The sequence below is a fragment of the Protopterus annectens genome, chromosome 1.part1 (assembly GCF_019279795.1).
Source record: "Protopterus annectens isolate FY-2018-M chromosome 1.part1, PAN1.0, whole genome shotgun sequence".
Taxonomy (NCBI): Eukaryota; Metazoa; Chordata; order Ceratodontiformes; family Protopteridae; genus Protopterus; species Protopterus annectens.
The window spans coordinates 541,735,421-541,756,105 of record NC_056726.1 but is presented as its reverse complement, the minus strand read 5'-3'; the positions used below and the strand labels follow the sequence as shown (position 1 = coordinate 541,756,105).

Below are 20,685 nucleotides of genomic sequence, written 5' to 3'. Positions count from 1 at the left end.
GGAAGCAGTCGGGGGAAGACTCTCACTGCACTTGGCAGCCTGGTGACAAATAACCTAAGATACTTGGGTGCAGAGAATCATTACCAGAGGCTGTCACATCCCTTTCACCCTTTTTCCGAGACCTTTGAGAAAAATCCCCGATGTTCCACCCAATCAGAGGGATCAAGCAACCATAGAGGTTCAAAAGCTGCTAGAAAGAGTCATCCATGAAGTCCCACTAGACCAGATCGGATACGGATTTTACTCCAGGTTCTTTTTAGTGCCAAAGAAGATAGGGGACTGGAGGTTGATATTGGACTTCAGCCTTCTGAACAAGTTTGTTCAGCAGACAAAATTCAGGATGGTCAAATTCAGTCTATTCTCCCTTTTCTAGGGGAAGAAGATTGGATGTGCTCTATAGACCTTCAAGATGCATATTACCACATAAAGATGGACAAATGCTGACGAAGGTATCTCTGCTTTCGGCTAGGGGACGGTCATTATCAGTTCAGAGTAGTGTCCTTTGGCCTCACCACAGCCCCCTGAGTGTTCACCAAATGCATGGCAGCAGTCGCAGCTCACTTGAGACTACATGGATTCCTGATGTTTCCTTATCTAGAAGACTGGCTTCTCACCGTCCCTACCAGGCATCTACTGCTTCAAGCCACGGACTTCATCATATATTTTTTCAATGCTCTGGGCAAAACAGTCAAAGAAAAGTCACAGCTGTCTTCCAGTTAGGATCTAGAATTCATAGGAGCCTGCCTCAACACAATTTCGTGTATAGCTTCTCTACCCTTTCACAGGCTCCAAAAGATAAGGTCTCAAGTTCAGCTCATTTTAGTAAAGAACAAAGTGCCCACTATACTTGTCCTTCAAGCCCTAGGATCTATGGCAGCGGTCATCACACTGGTTCCCTTGGCAAGATTTCACATGAGGATATTTCAGTGGCTTCTGGCTTCTCCATGGTCGATTCTATCTCATCCGATGACTCACCCTGTCTTAGTAACAGGCTGCTGCAAAAAGGATCTATCCTGGTGGATGCATTCAGAAGAAATTCTAATGGGCCGTCCCTTTGTTCCCCCTAACCCAAGGGTGCAGTGACCACAGATGTCTTAGATGGGGGTGGGGGGGCATTTTCTTGGAAGAACAGTCCAAAGCACTTGGTCCCCACAAGAGGCCAACTTGCACATCAGTATTCTGGAAATGAGAGCAGTGCTCCTAGCATTGCAAGCCTTTCAGTATGCTCTTCCTCTGGGAACAGTTGTGATCGAATCAGACATGTCAGTGGTATGGTACATCAACAAACAGGGTGGAACCAAATCCTACCCCTTTGCCGGGAAGCTCTCATGTGTGTCAGTGGGCGATATTTTCCATCTGCTTTCTTGTTGGCAACACATATCACGGGGACCTCCAATGTGATAGTGCACAAGCTGAGCAGACACATTCTACTGCCTCATGAGTGGTCTCTCAATCCCAACGTGGCAAAGGAAATCTTTTGCCTCTGGGGCCAGCCTTGCTGCGTCCTCTTTGCCTCACCAATGAACAAGCAGCTACTACTTTGCCTTAATTCCCCCTCTGGGAGTCCCCTGAGAGATGTGCTCCTTCTCGATTGGCCCTCATGTCTTCTTTATGCTTCCCCCCCCCCTTTACTCTCATACCCCCTCTTCCTAAAGAAAGCCCAAAGGTTGTGAAGTAAAGTGATTCTCATTGCTTCTTTTTGGCCCAGGCAAGTTTGGTTCCCCTGTCTGTGGCTTCACTTGATTCACCATCAAAAATTCCGGACCCAGTTCTGCACTTGCTGTCTCACCCACAGGGATTGGTGCATCCTGATCTATGCACTCTCAAGCTCACAGCTTGATTCCTCCAATTCCAGTAGTCGGCAGGCAGAATAGTATTACTTCTCCCGTACAAAAAATTCTTCTGGCTTCCCATAAACCTTCCACTAGAAGACTATATTCTAGTAAATGGAAGAGATTTTCAATTTTGAGCCTCTGAAAACAATTTAGACCCCTTCTTGGCACCTGCTGAAAAAGTTTTGGAATTTTTAGCTGCCGTTTTTAACCAAGGAGCATCTGCGTCCGCCATTAGAGTTCAGTTAGTAGCCATTTCTAATTTTTACAATGGCTTCGAGGACCATTCCATAATTTCTCATCTCCTGTGCAGGATTTTTCTGAAAAAAGGTGCCTTATGCCTAAAACCTTCATTCAAAGACTCCTTAGCCCCCTGGGATCTAACCTTAGTTTTTTGCAATCTTTAGTACTACCCCCCCCCCCCTCCCTTGAACCAGCAGCTACTTGCCATCTCAAATTCCTTTCCTGGAAAACCCTTTTTCTAGTAGCCATCACTTCCGCCAGAAGAGTTTCTGAGATCTAGGCATGTATATCATTGTCTTATAAGGACATGGTCTTGTTGAGAACTAACCCTTCTTTTCTTCCTAAGGTGGTCTCTGAATCTAATATTAATCAAACTATTGAGTTACCAGTTTTCTTCCCCAAGTTTTTCAACAAAGATGAATATTGCTTGCATTTACTGGACGTTCATAAGCAACTATGGTTTTATCTTGACAGGACTCAAGGGTCTAGGAAATCAGATCAACTGTTTATTTCCTTCTCTGGCCCAAAGGTGGAAAAGCTGTGTCAAAGGTGTCTTTATCTAGATGGCTGAGAGATGAACATAACCAAAAGTTACCTGTGCCTGTAAGAGCACATTCAACCAGATCAGTTGCCACATCAGCTGCTTTTCATTCAAAAGCTTCCATGGACGAAATATGTGCAGCTGCAACTTGGGCTACACCTCATACCTTTATCACTCATTACACATTGGATATGGTCTCCAGGAGAAGAGCATCCTTTGGCTCTATGATTCTCAACAATATCCTTTCATAAGGCCACCCAGGAAATAAAGTAGCTGGGGACTCTCTCCCATTCATCAAGAATGAGCAAAGATTGACAACATCAGATAAAGAAGTTATGTACTCACCATAATGTTCCATCTGTGTTGTTGATCTGCATTCATTCTTGGCATCCCACTCACCTTCCCATTCCTGTAGATTTCCTGGAGGATCAAACCATTGTCCTGGGATTTCTTAGGGATTTTACATTGGACATTGCTTCTGCCTACAATTTCTTTGTACACTCTTGATGTGGTCTGCAAACTTGATCTGAGGTGATGAAGAGAGTGGCATTATGGGTAGAGTCTTAGCTCGAGAGTTTTTTGGCTGGGGCAAGCTGTGTAACAGCAGAGCTGGTTCAGAGGATCGGAACAGAGTCCCATTTGTCAAGTATGAATGAAGATCGACAACACAGATGGAATGTTATGGTGAGTACATAACTTCTTTTTTTTGTACCCTCGAAAAAAGAAGTTAAAGGTTCCCACTGTTCTAACCAGTCAGAATCTGCAGCAACAGAGGTTTCAGAGTTGTTAGAAAAAGTCTTTCAGCAGGCCCTAGACCAGTTAGGATCCGGAGTCTATTACAGTTTCTTTTTAGTTCCAAAGAAGACAGTGGACCTCAGGCCAATTTTCAACCTCGGCCTATGTAAGCCTGGCCAAACGGTACCCTGGCTTTTGCCACCCAAGAAAATTATTTAACTGTGCCCCTGTTGAGCAGAGCCACAGAAGTGATTCCCGGGGTGAATTTCCCATCTCTCATCTAATCATCAAGATTTTTCTTGAAGAGTGCTAATGAGAAGCTTTGTTTGATATAGATAGGTAGTTTATTCCAGAGTATGGGAAGCCTCTGGGACGGAATCTATCCCTCCAGCATGTTCTGTTTATTGTGGTGACAAGGTTTAGGTCCCTAGAGCGTGTAGCTCTGAGGGATTGGGGATTTCTTTAAGTGGAGCATGTCCAACAGCTCTGGGTTTGACATAGCTTTGTATGTTAGGCAGAGATTGCTTCTGAGTAGATGATATGCGACAGAATAAAGCTGGAGTATTTTGAGGTCTGCTTAGGGCATATGTTTGAGGCCGGTAATCCTCTTTGTGAGGTATTTCTGAGGCCTTTCCAGTTGTTGTAGATGTCTTGTGAGGTACATACCAAAAGGGGCATTGTACACTTTAATGGGTCTAATGAGTGACGAGTAGAGGGGAACAATGACCTCTTTTTTTCCTGGATGAGAAACCTTTTGTGATGAGGTGTGCCACGTAGAAGGATTTCCTGACTACTGTGGCGATGTGATTGTCAAAGGAGAGACTACCGTCCACCTGTGTCCCAAGGTCTCTTATCACACTTTTGGTGTTAAGTACACTACCGCCTATGTAGTAGTTCATGGGTACAGAGTTTTTACCAAAAGAGATGACAATGCACTTTTTGGCATTAAGCTTGAGGCCATGGCTTTGACACCAGGCATCTGTCTCAGTGAGGCCCTTATGTAGGATGTCCACATCGTTAGGAGTTTTGATTATGGCTCCTAGTTTGCAGTCATCTGCGAACTTAGCCAAAGACCTTCTGTGTTAGCCTGTACTTCAGAGAAGTAGATACCAAACAGGAGAGGACCCAGGACTGAACCCTGTGGTACTCCACTTGTCACTGGTCTGAAGTTGGATTTGGAGTCTGCTACTTTCACAGTGTGGGTTCTGTCAGTGAGGCAGTTGGCAACCCATCTTGTGACACAGGGATTTATACCTAGTTTAGTGAGTTTATCTATAATTCCAGAGTGGGGGATGGTGTCAAAAGCCTTGGCGAGATGTAGATAGGCCGTGTGAACCACCTTACCCTCATCTACGGCTTTGGTGACCGCTTCATAGAAGTCTTTTAGGTTTAGGAGACATGATCTGCCTTTTACAAACCCGAACTGGGTAGGTTCCAGAGTTTGGAGATTACCAGTGTCATTGTTTATAAGTTCCATAGCCTTGCAGACCAGGCTTGTCAGGCTAATAGGGTGGTAGATGTTCTTCATGTTTCACTGTTGCAGTTATTGCATTTGGGTTATCTGCTTGCAGGTAGCCCTCAGTCGGCCTGATTATCAGAGTCTTGGATCCTGCATCGGATGCTGTCTCTCATCTTCCATGATGTCAGGTAGTCAGAGTTATAAAGTATGTAGGCGACGCCATTACATCAGTCTTTCTTGCCGTGCGGTACCCGAAGCAGAAGCAGTTCGCAAGTGCTGGTCAGCTGACTCCTGAAATTTACATTTTCGAGTTTCAGATCCGAAGTCTTCAACTAAGCTAAGTACCCCGTTTGGGAACCTTTTTCTTGCTGTAAACCGATGTCAGTAAAAGTTAACAATTGTATTTCTTGTGGAAAGCAAATACCTCATAAAGATTTTTGTTCGTACTGCATTCCTTGCTTATGCCCAGATCACGACATACCTCGCTGTTGGTTTTGTGCCTTATTCAAACCTCGAACTATTCGTCGTTGGTTCATTTTCGCATCTAAATATTTTGGTACTCGGTTCAATTATCCAGAAATGGCTTTGGTAAGCCACCCGACTACCAACATTCCGAAAAAATGCAAAGATAAGGACAGAGACAGACCGCATAGGTCCAAAACTGCCGACGACTCTTCTCCTAAGCTAGTTGCCAGTTCGCCGGTACTCAGTGAGGCACTTTCGCAGCCCCTGATACCCAGTACTTCAGATTTGCAGGCCTCTACTGAGACCCATTCGGAGTCCGGTAAGCCGCGAGATGCTTCTTCGACTGTGGAACCTGCAGATGTCTCTACCTTGGATGGGTCCGGGTTGCATATTAAACGAACGCCATTTTCTCCTTCAAGGCCAAAAACGCGATCCATGCCTAGACCGCATGGTCAGGCCCCTATGCCTAAAAAACAAATGGCTGAAGACCTTATTACTCTAATCAGGGGAAGCCACCCTTCTCCCTCTAAGAGACCTAGAACTGATTTTCCTTCTGATCAGGATTCTGAAATTTCTGTTTCTTCTGATGACCAGGATTTGCCCTTATCTACCTATGAGGATTCTGATGCAGAGGACTCCATTCCCTCTGCTTCCCCTCCAGAAAATTTCTCTTTTGGTGAAACTTTGCAGACTCTTAGGGAGCATTTCCACTGGGAAAGCCAGGATTACTCTGACTCCAAAAAGAGACGTAGGGAATTCTTACTCCTACCTCAACATAGGCCTTTAGCTATCACTCCTGTACTGGACATTGTAGATGATCCTTCTTGGAATCTAGCCTGGCCCCAGACACTTTACCTCCGGCTCCCAGGAAACCTGACAGGTATTACAGAGTACCTGACTCTCACAGGTTCCTCTCTAAGAATCCTACTGCGGACCCAGAGACCATTTCACAGGGACCCAAAGGCATTAAGGCTACTACTGCCAAAAACCCTATCCCCTCTGATAGAGATTCCAGGGCCCTGGACAGATGGGGGTAAGAAAGTATATACTTCTGCAACTTTGGCCATTAGGGCCTTAAACTGCCAGTTTCATATGTTAAAGTATCAGTAGCATATTATTGGATTGCTTAAACAGAAAATGTTGTTGATTCCTGACTGTGCTGAAAATAAAGAATTACAGGATTTAATGCATTCTGCTGAACAAGTTGAAAAACATACTTTGCAATGTGGCTTTGATTCTTTAGAGGCATCTTGCGGGGCTGCTGTCACTGGGTCTGTACTTAGAAGGTATGCTTGGCTTAAGGAGCAGTCTTTGCCAGATCATTTTAAAGCTAAATTACTGGATGCTCCCTTAAACCAAGACCGCCTGTTTGGCAACAAAGCAGAGGTCATCCTTAAAAAGATGGAGGAAGAAGCTAAATCTATGCAGACTGTTAAAGATTTCCTGCAAGTACAACCTCCCAGATTCTGTAGACACTGGCCTTCTAAGAATTGGTCCTTTCCTGCCTCTTCCAGGCCTTCTCAGTCCAAACCCAGAACCAGCAGAACACCTAGGCTTCAGTCCCAAGCTACTCAAAGGCCTAAGCAGAGGGGGCTTCCACTTCCAAAGCTGGGAGTAGTAAGACACCCCCCTATGGTAAACTGTCACAATGATTTAACTTTAAACCTTCCAAGCCCTGCTCAACTGACTGTTCCTTTAGGGAGAAAGATCGCCCTGCATGCAAAAAACTGGGAACTCATTACCCAAGACAAATGGGTTTTAAATATAGTTTCCCAAGGATACAGATTCCACTTCCACTCCTTACCAACCTCAAACGGTTGGCCAGACCTACTCCCAAATCAGTGGGCAGAAGCTCAAAAGGAAGTTCTTTCACTTCTAAGCATGAGGGCTATTCAACCTGTCCCAGAAGAAGAAGAATGGGAGCAAGGTTTCTACTCAAGACTTTTCCTGGTACCCAGAAAAGAATATTCCTGGCGCCCTATCCTGGACCTGTCTATCCTAAACACTTTTTTGGTAATCCCAAAATTCAGAATGCTAACTCTTCATCAGCCGCTTCCCATGCTAGGTAAAAATGCCTGGTTGGCAACACTGGATTTAAAGGAAGCCTACCTGCACATCCCAATAAGGAAATCTTGCAGAAGATACCTTCGCTTCAGATCATGCACTATCAGTTCTCTGCACTGCCCTTTGGCTTATCTACTGTGCCCAGGGTATTCACAAAGTTCCTAGCTCCAGTCATTGCATTTTGCAGGCAAAGAAATATTCATATATACCCATATTTGGACGATTGTCTAATTCAGGCAGAAAGCCAGGACATACTATTAAATCATCTGGCATTTGTAAAGAAATTTCTAACTTCTCTGGGGTACACCATAAACAAAAAGAAATCACATCTAGTACCCTGCCAACAAATTGTATTCCTGGGAGCAGGCTTGAATACAACTTCCAAGATGGCATACCTCACGCCAGAGAAACAAGTTCATTTGACAGCCTATTTCAAACTACTGGCCACAAAGACCCAGCTATCTGCAAGGAAAATACTGCAAGTCCTGGGGTTCATGGTCTCTTGCATTCTACTAATTCCATATGCAAGACTGCATTTGAGGAAACTACAATGGTATCTAAAAAGCCTATGGTGTCAACATTCTTAGGACCTAGAATCAATGATTCCTATCATACTTTGCCTAAAGACAGAGTTCCTTTGGTGGGCAGAGGCCTGCCACCAAAACAAGGGACTGCCATTCACTCTACCCCCTGCCACCCAAACCCTAACAACAGACGCATCAGACTATGCATGGGGGGATCACTTGACAGGGCGGTGCATTCAGGGCAAATGGAACCAGTGTCAAATGCACTTGCATATCAATCAAAAAGAAATGTTAGCTGTACAGAATGCTCTGACAGCCTTCAAGGACCACATTCTTCCAGGACATTATTGGTAAAGACGGACAACACCACTGTTATGTGGTACATAACAAACGAAACCCATTCTCACCCCCTCTGCAGACTAGCCATGGCTCTGTGGAACAGCTTTGAGCTACCAAGTGCACCTACAAGCTCAATTCCTGCCAGGCAAGCTAAATACACTGGCAGACGACCTAAGCAGAAATCTCATGGACCCACAAGAGTGGAAACTGGAACCAAAGATATTCAACATTTTGACATTCAAATGGGGAACCCAGAGATAGACCTGTTTGCCTCCCCTCAGAACTACCAATTGGACAAATTCTGCACAAGGACTCCCCACAGACAAGCTTGGAAAGTGGATGCCCTGTCCTTCAGCTGGAAAACCTATCAGTTTATGCCTTTCCCCCTCTGCCTCTCATCTCCAAAATGCAACTAAAGATCAAACAGGACAAACCAAGGACAATACTTATTGCACCAGACTGGCCAGGCCAACACTGGTACGTACCCCCTCTTGCGCAGTGTGTCACTTCTGGAACCATGGCACCTGCCCCAGACCCCTGCCCTGCTGTCCCAGCAGGAGGGACAGATTCTGCGCCCACAGCTTCTAACCCTGAATCTGGTAATGGCTAATTACATGATCTTTCTGTTACCATCCCTCAGTAAGCAAGTGATAGATGTCATTCTAGAAGCAAGGAGGTCTAGTACTAGAAAATCCTATGCTGAAAAATGAAAAAGATTCTGTTCCTGGAGCCAAACACAGGGGATGGACACAACTGTGCCCAATTTACCACACATTATTCAATACTTAACTGAGATGCTTCACAAGGGCCTTTCCTTTTCTTCCATCAAAATTCTTGCCTCTGCAATTTCAGCTTATTATAATACAGAGCTACCCCCTTCTCTCATCCACTGCTGAAGCAATTCCTCAGAGGGGCCAAAAACTTAAGACCACCCAGGAGAGCCTTTACTCCAGCCTGGGACCTTAACTTTGTATTGGAAAAGCTCACTCTACCTCCCTTTGAGCCAGCTGCAAATGCAGAGTTGAAATTCCTTTCTTGGAAAACAGCCTTCCTCCTAGCCATCACTTCAGCAAGAAAGGTGTCTGAATTACAGGTCCTCATGGCACTGGAGCCTTTCATCATCCTTCATGCGGACAGGGTGTCCCACAGGACCAATCCCTTCTTTATGCCCAAGGTGGTATCTAGTGTGGCCCTTAATCAGTCCATGCATTCATTTGCCAACCTTCTTTTCTAATCCACAGAACAAAGGGGAACGAATACTGCACTCCTTGGACATGCACAGACAACTTAGATTTTACTTGGATAGGACTAAGCCTCTCAGGAAATCTAAACAGCTGCTTGTTGCATTTGCTGCGGGGGCAGAGGGGAAGGCCATTTCAAAGCAAACCATTTCAAAGTGGATAGGCCATTGCATTAATTTCTGCTATAAGCACCATGGAAAACCTACCCCACAGGAGATAAGGCCACATTCAACCAGGGATGCATCTACCTCTACAGCCTTTCTCAGAGGTGTCCTTACCAGGGACATCCTAGAAGCTGCTACCTGGAGTTCTGTACATACCTTCATCAAGCATTACCACTTGCCAATTTTTTTCTAAATCCAGAGCTGGTTTTGCCACTGCAGTCTTGCAGGGCTTTATAGCTGGTCCTAATGCTATCTAACTGCCTCCTCCCTTCCTTAGCTTTGGGAATCTACCCAAATGTAATGACTGCAACAGTGAATCACGAAGAACATAGTACAGTTGTGTACACTTACCATAAATGTAGATGTTCGAGTGTATTCACTGTTGCAGTCCTGGTTACCCTCCCTCCAGCCCCCTGACTTCTATTGACTATACCTCTATTCTTGCTTGCTATGCTTAAAGCTTTCTGGTGTATTTGCTTTTTTGTTGGAGGTGTAATCTTGTATATAATTGCTTCCCATTATGGGGGCACCTGACATCTGGGGCAAGAAAAACTGATGTAATGGCGTTGGCTGCAAGCTTTATAAACCTGACTACCTGACATCATGGAAGATGAGACAGCAACCGATGCAGGACCCAAGACTTTTATAATCAGGCCGACTGAGGGCTACTTGCAAGCAGATAACCCAAATGTAATGACTGCAACAGTGAATACACTTGAACATCTACATTTATGGTAAGTGTACACATCTGTACTTTCCCGGGGTCCGTAGTGGCTCCCCCTTTGTGCAGTGGGATAACTGTTGCAGTGCGCATTCAGTTGGCACAAAGCCTGAGGTGAGACTATGATTGAACATGGTACTTGGGTGGGGTGCCAGTTCGTTCTGTAGTTCGTGTAGAACGCAGCCTGGGATGTTGTCAGGTCCCATGGATGCTGTGTTCTTGGCTTTGGAGAGTGTGTATTTTTTACCTGTGCAGCCATGATTACAGGAACTTTGCATTCTTCTGGTGTAGAGATGGGCCCTTTAAGGGATGAGAGGGGGGTAAAGTTAGCACTGAACCTATCTGCCAGGATGTTGGCAGTATCAGTTGGTTCTTTATATTTAGTGCCATTGTGCTGTAACTCAGAGCAGATTCTTGACATAGCTATAGAATGCTTTGTGGTTGACTTTAGAATCAGTGATTTTGTTTTCGTAACTGGCTTTGGAGGATTTTATGAGGGATCTCAGCTTCTTACTGAGGCTGACCTCTTCCTCCAATCATGGGATTTTACTCTTTTTTTGCAACAGTTTCTTTCTTCTGTTATAGAGTTTGTTTATGGCAGGGGACCACCAGATTGGCTTCCTTTTTCCTGGAGGATAGTACCTTGGTTCTGTTAGGGATTGCATGATGCATGCACTTGTGTAAGTGCTTATAAAGTGCATTTGTATAGGATTCAGCAGTCGTACCTCTATTGTCTGTCAGCATGGGTGTCGTGAAGTTTGCCACTTCTGTTTTAAGAAGTGTGAAGTTGGCTTTGGAGAAACTTTTATGGTGGTTTCCCTAATGGGGGTGGAGGTGGGATGTGGATTTCTAAGGTTATTAGCTTGTGGTCGGATCTGACCAACGAGGAATTGACCTCTGGTGTGGAACACTGGTTGCCCATGTTGGTAATGACCAGTTCTAGGATATTGCTGCCCCTGGTGGGGGTGTGGATAAGTTGATCCAAGGCGTTGATATTTATGAATTCCAGAAAACGTTGAGCACAAGAGTTGGTATGCGAGTAGTTTTCCCAGTTAATGGTGGGGTAGTTGAAATCGCCCGGTGTTAGGTTGTACCCTAATATTTTCCAGTGTATCAAGAAATGTGGAGTAGGAATCCTGAGGCATGGTGGGGGATCTGTAACAAGCTACAATTTGGATTGCGGTCTTGCCCAGAGTTAGTTGCACTTGGATAATCTCGGATGCATTATGCTGAACAGCTGGCCTGGAAGTGTGGATATCCTTAATGAATATGGACACGCTTCCGCCTTTAGTGTTTTGGTCCAGGTTAGGTGGCCGAAAGGTGTGGTATGAATTATAGCCTGGTAATGCAGGGGTGCTCTCTGGAGCCTTGAACCAGGTCTCTGTCACTGCACAGATGTCGATGTTCTCCATTTTAAGGATTTGTGAGACAAAGTTCCAGAGTCACAGTGCAAATGTGTATTACCTCTTTTTAGGTAGGATGACTGGCTGTGCTCTGTAGGGCTCCAGGATGCCTACTATGATATACAGATACAGAGGCAGTCCTGGAGATTTGTCTGCTTTTGGCTGGGAAACAAGTCGTTTTCATTTCAGAGCACTGCCATTTGGTCTCATCACAGTCCCCTGGTGTTCAGCAAGAGTTTGGCAGTGGTAGCAGCTCATTTCTGACTGTAAGGGATCCAGGTCTTCCCATATCTTGAGGATTGTCTCCTAATTGCTACTTTCATGGATCTCCTGGTACAACAGTAGGCACTACTACTGCTTCTTACAGATCTACTGGGGATCACAGTAAATTGGTCAAAAAGCCAACTGTTTCCCATGCAGTAGATAGTTTGTAGGATGCCACATCAGCACACTCCTTTAAATTGAAAGCTTCCAGATACCAGAGTATTGTCCTTATAAATATTAGCCTCTAAGGTAGTTACACTTGTGAGATAACACGTGAAAATGTTGGTGCACTCTCCAGTTGTCAAAGTCTACACCCTCTCCATGCCAAAATTCACCTTACACAAATTTGCAGAGATCGTATCAAATGGTTAACAACCTCCCAGTCAGTAAAGTAATGGAAACCTTTTTGCTGACTGATTATAAAGGCCACAGTGACCACAGATGCTTCCCTTCTAGGGTGGTAGGGGTGCATTTCGAGGGGAAGATGGTTTAAGGTATTTAGCTACCTTTAGAGGCCAACCTTCTCATCAGTATCTTAGAGATGAAAACGGTTCTCCTAGCATCGTAGGCTTTTCAGGACTACCTGCCCAAGGGTGTGATGTCCATACATACGAGTAATATGTTAGTGGCCTGTTACATCAACAACAAGGAGGAACATGGCCGTGCACACTTTGCTGGGGGGGCCATGAGAATATGGCAGTGGGCGGTATCTTCCTATAGTTTTCTGAGAGAAACACGCATACCTGGGACAAATTGTACTAGCGGGCAAGTTGAGCAGGTTAGTCCTGTTGCTTCACGAATGGTCTCTCAGCCAGACAGTGGCAACAGAAATTTTCAACTGCTGGGCCAACCTTGCTGCAACCTCTCTACCTCATACCTATACAGCAAGTGCAACAATTACTTTGCCTAAATTCCTCCACACTGATAGTCCGTGAGGGATGCTTTAGTCCACAGTTGACCCTTGGATCTCCTCTTTGCCTTTCCCCTGATACCACTCTTTATCAAATTTACTCAGAAAGCTACAAGGTGCAAGACCAGAATAACCCTTTTTGCTCCTTTCTGGCCCTGGCAGGTTTGGTTCCCTTTCCTTTTGGCTTCATTTAATGCACCTGCCTTGGGTGTTGGATCCCAAACCAGATCCTCTGAATCATGCATCCAAGTTCCTTCTGTAGGGTCTACAAGCATTAAAGTTGACTGTATGGTTACTCCAGTTTTGATTAGCCAGAAATGCCAGGCTCTCTCCTCATCAATGGTTCACATTATTTCTTCCTGACAAAAACAGTCCGCAAAAAAGATTTGTCAAAGGAAGTGGAATTGTGGAAAACATTTTTAATTTGGGCATCTTCAAGAAGATTAGATTTGTTCTATGCTCCTCTCTCATTAATCTTGGAATTTCTTTCAGAGCTTTTTCAGCAAGGGTCTAGTTTTTCTACTATGAAAGTTCAAATAGCTGCCTTTTCAGATTTTCGTATAATGATGCCCCCATTGCCTCTCTTAAAATCTCAAAATCTTTTCTCAGGGGAGTTTTTCTACAAATGCCTCTCCCATTAGGGATCCAGATCCCCTATGGGATGTCACTGTCATGCTTCAAGCCCAATCCTTTGAACCAGCAGCCTGAGTTGTTCACAAATATCTCTCTATCTCTCTCTTGGAAGACCCTTTTCCTGGTTGCAGTAATATCTGCTAGACAGATTTCTGCATTACAAGCACTGTCATGCAAACCACCATATCTCATTTTCCATAAAGACAGAGTAATGTTGAGAGCAAATTCTGCTTTTCTTCCAAAGGTGACATCTGAAGTAGATTTGAATCCATCTTTTGATTTGCCAGTCTATTTTTTTAAACTAAGTTCTCAAACAAAAGGGGATATCTCTTCCTCACACTAGATGTTCACAGACAGCCCAAATTCTACTTACATTGTAGCAAAGGTATAAGAAATTTAGATCAAGTGTTTGTATCCTTTTCTAAAGCAAAACTAGGAAGAAATGTATCAAAAACCACAATTTCTAAATGTTAGACTACATTTGACCAGGATGTATTCCTACCTATGAAACCAAAAGCTCATTCCATAAGAGCAATAGCTGCTTCTGCGGCGTTCATGAAGAGAGTTCCCATTGATGACACTTGTGCAGCAGCAACATGATCCATAGTTCACACCTTTGTATCTTATTATAAACTGAATATACAATCCAGTACATGTTCATTCTTTGGTGCCACTGTTCTCAGGAATGTCCTTCCTTGATACCACCAGGTGTCTTTTGACAACTTGGGAATCCGTTCCAAATGTAGAATCAGGCAAAAATAGACGACATCTGATATGAAAGTTTTGTACTCGCCATAGCAATAGAATTGTGTTGTCTCAATTTATCCAGTTCAACATCTTCCCTCCTTCCCCTTTCCAGTATTGTCACTGACAGCTTCTGGTGTTCAGACAGACCTCACCTAAGACCTTGTCTGTTCAAATTGTTCCCTTAATTCTTACTGTGGTATTAACATGTATATCAACTTGGAGATCTGCATGTTTCTGCAGTTACAAAAAGCAAATCTATAATTTAGGTAAAGTCAGCAAAGTTGATCTGAGGTGACTTAGTGGAGAGGAAGGAATTATCGCTAGGGGAGGAGTTGGAGCCTGTGATCCACAGCTCTAGATGAAAGTGACAAGGTTGGAATTGATCCGATTAGATAGCCCAAATGTTGAACCAGGCAAAAATGAGACAACACTGACCTGTTTATGGTAAGTACCTAACTTACGTTTCATCAAGTAGTGTCATAATTTAAGTGACACAGAAAGAACATGTCTGTTACATCAGGAAAAAAAAAAGTGTTGTACACATTGGTTGGGATGGTGTTAAGTAATTTTTAATAAATGTGTCAGTTTTTTATGGTATGGCAGAGAGATCCAAATACTCTGTAGTGTTATTAGCGAGGATGTCTTGTTCCCATTTCTGTTACTATTCCCTAGGAACACCAGAACAATACTAGGTAGATGGTCACCAGGACTGTAGGATGCATAGCCATATATACCTTTAAGCAGACACACTTAAATGTTTGTGTCTCCATTTTCAATCACTTAATAGTGCTCACCTCCCAAATAAAGCCTCCATGACAATCCTGAGGTAAATTTTTGCTTACCACATAATCATCAAGACAAGCCTTTTAAAGGTAGTCAGAAAAGTACTTTGTTTGACCTGCAGTGATAGCTTATTCTTAGGCTAGGAAAATGTTGAGTTAGGAACCTCTGTCTCAAGCAAGTCTTGTTTATTACTACAGCAGCACACCAACGTATTGGCGTCTCACATGGCCATGCTGCTTTGTCATTTTATTTATTTATTTTGCAATCAGTAATTTGGTTTTATACTCTTATTATCTTTCTCTTACAGCATCTACAAGAAAGCTGGTATTGGGAAAGAGAAGCGGGAAGTGACGTATGTGGTGGCCAAAAAGGGAGTGGGTCCCAAGGTACGCCGTCCACCTGGTGTCAAAGGTCATTTCAGGGTGGTAGATAAGAGAATGAAGAAGGATCGTAGGAGCCAAACAAGTAAAGACCAAAGAGGAAAGCAGAGAAAAAGAAAATAAATTAATAAAGGCTGGAAAGAAAGACGTAACTGTTCTTTTTCATTACAGAGGTGTAAAGTGCAAGAATGTTGATACATCTGTCTTCCCTTATTTTATGGATGGATGTTCAATACCACAACCAGTACACCTTTGGCTTCGGCAAAAAGCTTCAAGTTGGAGTGTTTTTTGTAAAACATTATGCAGTAAAGTCTTGCATTACTGCAATGCAGTATGAAGGCTTTTAGTTTTATGGGGGGATTCTCAGCTTCACTTCCTCTACACTGGCCATAGATTGGTTAAGCCTGAACTAATTACAGGCTGCTGCTTTTTCTTAACTTATTGTTGGTATTTTCATAAAGTGTTATCCATGTCCTTTTATGCTTTATCAGTAGCTGCATTGTTAATTGTGATCTTCACTTTAAAAATTGAAGTTTAGATTATTCAGTTAATTCCAGAATAAACAGTTTGTGCATGTGATTCTACACACCAGGTGCTGTTAGCACTTGTTTTTACTTTTTCCATTTATTCACCTATAAATGAAATGTAGATTGAACTGTGACTTTGTGTCTGGTGCTGTTATGTAGTTCCATGATACATTACTACCATTGTAATATGGCTGTTGTTTTACTGAAACAATAAAGGTAAAGCAGCCCTAATATTTTTTATCAGGAAGAAAACCATTGTGTAATTTACTGCTCAGTTTACTTAAACAGTCTTGCTCACATTAACTGTTACTAGAATATTCATATTTTCAATTTCTGATATGTACTGAAGCTCTTGATTTGTTGCCAAGAGTGTTTAATTGGCAGGTGGAAGCAGTTTTAATTTTTCAGTGCACCTTAAACACGATGGGATTGCTTATGTCTTTGGTGAAGCAACCTAGAATGAGTTTGTTTGAAATTATTCTGCTTTGATTTTTGGTAATTCGAGCATGTCCCACAAATTCAGAAATTAGAACCAGACCAAGACAGACCAGTGCTTCTTAATCTGACTTAAACACATCTGATACCTGGTGACAAAAATAATTTGCCAAAACTATGATAATGTTAGACGAGCAATAAACCTGTACTTGGATGCTTTCTTTGAGTTTTAACTATTTAAAAACAACTACAATGTATAGCCTAAAATTTCTTTTCACAAACTGATAAGTAGTATATTGTTCTCATTGGCTGGGACAGCATTAAAATTAGACTAATGTACCAATGATGGCTGATGGAGTCCTCAGGAAAGTAAGATACAGATTGAAAGTATAAAGGTATGTATATATGCGTACTTTTGTGTTTGTATATATTTGTGTTTTGTGTGTGTCAAAACATAAAGACCATAACATTTAAACCTCAAAACATCTAAAACTCATAACATCGAATCTCACAACATCAAAAATGAATAAAATTTAGTGCATCATCAAACATGTGAATGTTATAGTTTATTCTGTTAATCTGTATATAGTGTTTATTATTATGTGTAAGTGTGTTTGGGCTATACAGGTAGTGATTTAGACATTCTGTGTACATTCTTTATGCTGATCGTGATACAGTAGGGTTAGGAAATTAATTTTTCTCACTGTAGTGCGATCTCTGAGTTGGTATATTTAATTTACGGGGGATTGTGGGGGGTGCAGGGGGGCTTGTCCCCCTGCATAACTGTAGTAAAAAGTGTGTGGGATGTTATTTATATTTGATTTGTAGTTTTCGATGTTGTGAGATTCGATGTTATGAATTTTAGATGTTATGAGTTTAGATGTTATGGTCTTGATGTTTTGAGTTTAGATGTTATGAGCTTTCGATTATATGAAGTGGAACCATATATATATATATGTGTGTGTGTGTGTATATATATATATATATATATATATATATATATATATGTGTGTGTGTGTATATATATATATATATATATATGTGTGTGTATATATATATATATATATATATATATATATATATATATATATATATAGGTATGTATGTGTATATGTATGTATATATATATATATATCTATATATATATCTCTCTATATATATCTATATATATATATTTATATATATATAAATAAAATGTATTTCACAAAATCCAGCACACAGCAAATGGATGAAAGTGATGTAATGCAGGAAAAACATGTAGATAGGCTGATTTTGCTTAATGCTTCATCAGCTTTTTTACCTTTGCTTTTTGCTAGATTTTGTGATGTTTTGGATGTTCCCTTTGTTTTTTGGCTACCAGCAATTTGTGAATTTCTGTTTTTTATATATATATATGTATATATATTCGCGGTGGTGCAGCGGTAGCGTTGTTGCCTCACAGCAAGAGGTCCTCCCGTTCGATTCTCAGCTGGAATGCGGGAGTGCCTTCTGTGTGGAGTCTGCATGTCCTCCCCATGGTCGAGTGGCGTTCCAAAGGACTTGCATGAATGGGCGTGCCTTCATTGAAGGTTGGGTGTCCTCTGTGGCGACTCCTAACCGAAAGTTTAAAGATATATATATATATATATATATATATATATATATATATATGTATATATATATATATATATATATATATATATATATATTTACACACAGGCATATCCATATACACAGAGACAGCAAACACACGTACAGTGGAACATTTTCATTTCTTTGTTATCCAGTTTCTAGCATATTGTTTTATATTTTTTGGTGCTGTGTGGCAGTGCCATGTTAAAAAAGCTGACAGACTGAAGTGTGAGGTGACAGAGTAAAGCTTTTTAATGATGTTTGCTGCATGTGTGACAGTCCTTAAATGCCATGCAGGTTTCAAGGCTGTAAAACACTTTACTCTGCTGTAATTTTTTCTGTTCCTTTAACTGGTAGTATATTGAGCAGCTAAAGCTTCTTGTACAGTAAAGAATTATGATCTGGTCTCTTGATCATAATTCACTTATTACGCATTGCTGACACCAATGTCAGGATTCACCTCAAGACTGGAGCTGAGTTTGTTGACTTAATTTTGTCAAACATGCAAGTTGGTTATGATTAGACAAATGATCATATTCCTCTGTGTTGAGAACTGCCTCCAGAACCTGTTAAGACTTTTTTTAATATCATCATGAGTTAAACATATTTAAGGAGTGCATTACTTATTGAAGGAATGTATACTGCTGTTTGGGTAATGCACCCTAAACCAGTCTTTGTAGGGGTAACCCATGGATCGGTGGAGCAGAGCACCATTTTATTGAAATAAAGTATTGTACCTAGCAGGACTTCACAAAATGTCATACTTAGCTCTTGAATCTTATGTTACTTGCTAAGACTTGTATTTTTTCTTTGACATATTTGTGTCAGTATGCACCAAGGTTTCAGAACAACACAGAGGGCTAATGCTATAGCCAGAGCGTCATATTTTAGTCCTGGGATTCTGTCCTCTGGTCTCTGCTTACATACTCTGATTCTGATCAACTCATACTCTTAGGTCTCACCACAGGAGGCAATTCAAGTTAGGAAATAAGTAAAATAAAAATAAATAACCAGAATCTCTTATGATATGTTCATTTTATTCTGTTTTATCTTTTCCATACCAAGGGCATGATGCATTATTTGTGATATTGTAGTTATTTTAGTGACAAAGCACTTATTTCACAAAAGAAAATTTGACTTCAGGTAGGCATTAAGCTGTACAGGCTAACTTAAAATTTATCTTGACTGGAGGTGAAACGTGAGGGTTTATACCATGTATGGACCCAGAGAAAACAGCATATAGAAAATAAGTCTGTTATTCATTATCACTTGCATACCTTTGAAAAATATCACATAAAGCCTAACAAAGATTTTGGCTTTATTGTCCTCCCTACCACTCCTGTCATCTCCTCTGTGGATACTTTGGAGCAATCTTCCAGGCAGCAGCCTCAGGCATTTTGCAGCTTTTATTCTCATGCATATTCCCTCACTCGCAGATCAAAGCCTAAGATTTTGCCCTGTATACTTCTGCTGCACTACTCCCCAGCTACCATTTGGTGTCAGTAGTACAGCAGACTTGCCACCACCCTCCTTTTCCCATGCTAGCAAGCTGGCTGTTCACCCCTGTCTTTGCTATCGCTTCCAGTGCTTGGGTCATTGGTCAGTCTTGAGTTGCTTGGTCGTGATTAGGGCTTTATACCTCTACACTGTAAAGCTAGCAGCTTAATCATGATATTTCATATGTGCATTTATTAGGTGTTGAATTTAGAAAACAACTGCTTTTGTGCAGAAAAATCTTAAGATATTGAAAAGAAGCAGCCAGCCTGTATAACTCTTTCGAAAGTGATATTTTAAATACCAGTACTGTTCAAGAAGCCAATTTTATGTTTCTTTTGAGTTCCTGCAGTGTTGGCCTTTTCTTACAAGCCCTTATGATCAGTTGAGAACAAGTAGTTAATCTGTAGCATTAAGTATGATTGTTATTTGTTTGTTCAAATAAAGCATCTCTAATCTTCTGTGTTGAATGAATAAATGAATAAAATATACGTTTTTTTTGTGTGTGTGTGATGAGACTGTGAATAACAAGTGCTAGAGTCCAGGTAACCTCTTTGCAGTAAGTCATTAGATCTGTTCAGAAATCAAGTATGACTTCAGTGGACCTTGATGCTATGCAGCAAATTATGCTTTTTTTTTTTTTATTCCTATGTTTTAATGTAGAATTTTACATATATTTGTATATTACTTGAAAGAAAACTGCAGTGGTGGTGCTGCGGTAGCGTTGTCGCCTCACAGTAAGACGTCCTGTTCGATTCTCAGCTAGAGCGTCTTCTGTGTGGAGACATGCGTAAATGGGCGTACCTTCGTTGAAGGTTGTGCGTCAGGGCCGGCAACTCGGCACGTAAAAATCTACTGCTAATCATTAGCGGACCGGAGTTCCGCTGTGGCGACCCCTAATCGGGAAAAAGCCGAAAGACACAACAACTTGAAAGTAGCACTAACAGCTGCCAGGATTCTAAAATCCAGAATCCGAGATGGTCCTTCAATTGGGTTCATTCTCCATCAATTACACTTTGCTGTTTTTCTTATAAGTACATGCACGGTATGTCGTGCATTGACTACATCAGTCCAGCTAGCCCGTGACTCCTCCAGTTCTTTTTCTGCCTCTCTCACAGTTTGGATCTTGATTCTTGTGCACATCAATGTGAAGTTCCCATGTCTGATGCT

General features: G+C 41.9%; 1 protein-coding gene across 1 annotated transcript in view; it reads left to right on the top strand.

Annotated features, from left to right (window-relative positions):
• FTSJ3 (FtsJ RNA 2'-O-methyltransferase 3) overlaps window positions 1-16,624 on the top strand; it is a 1,310,428-nt gene extending 1,293,804 nt beyond the window's left edge. The window contains exon 21 of the mRNA XM_044076638.1: window positions 15,376-16,624. Coding sequence (XP_043932573.1) covers window positions 15,376-15,571 — 196 coding nt within the window. The 3' untranslated portion in view covers window positions 15,572-16,624. The remainder of the gene's footprint in view (window positions 1-15,375) is intronic.
• Window positions 16,625-20,685: the final 4,061 nt, after the last annotated feature.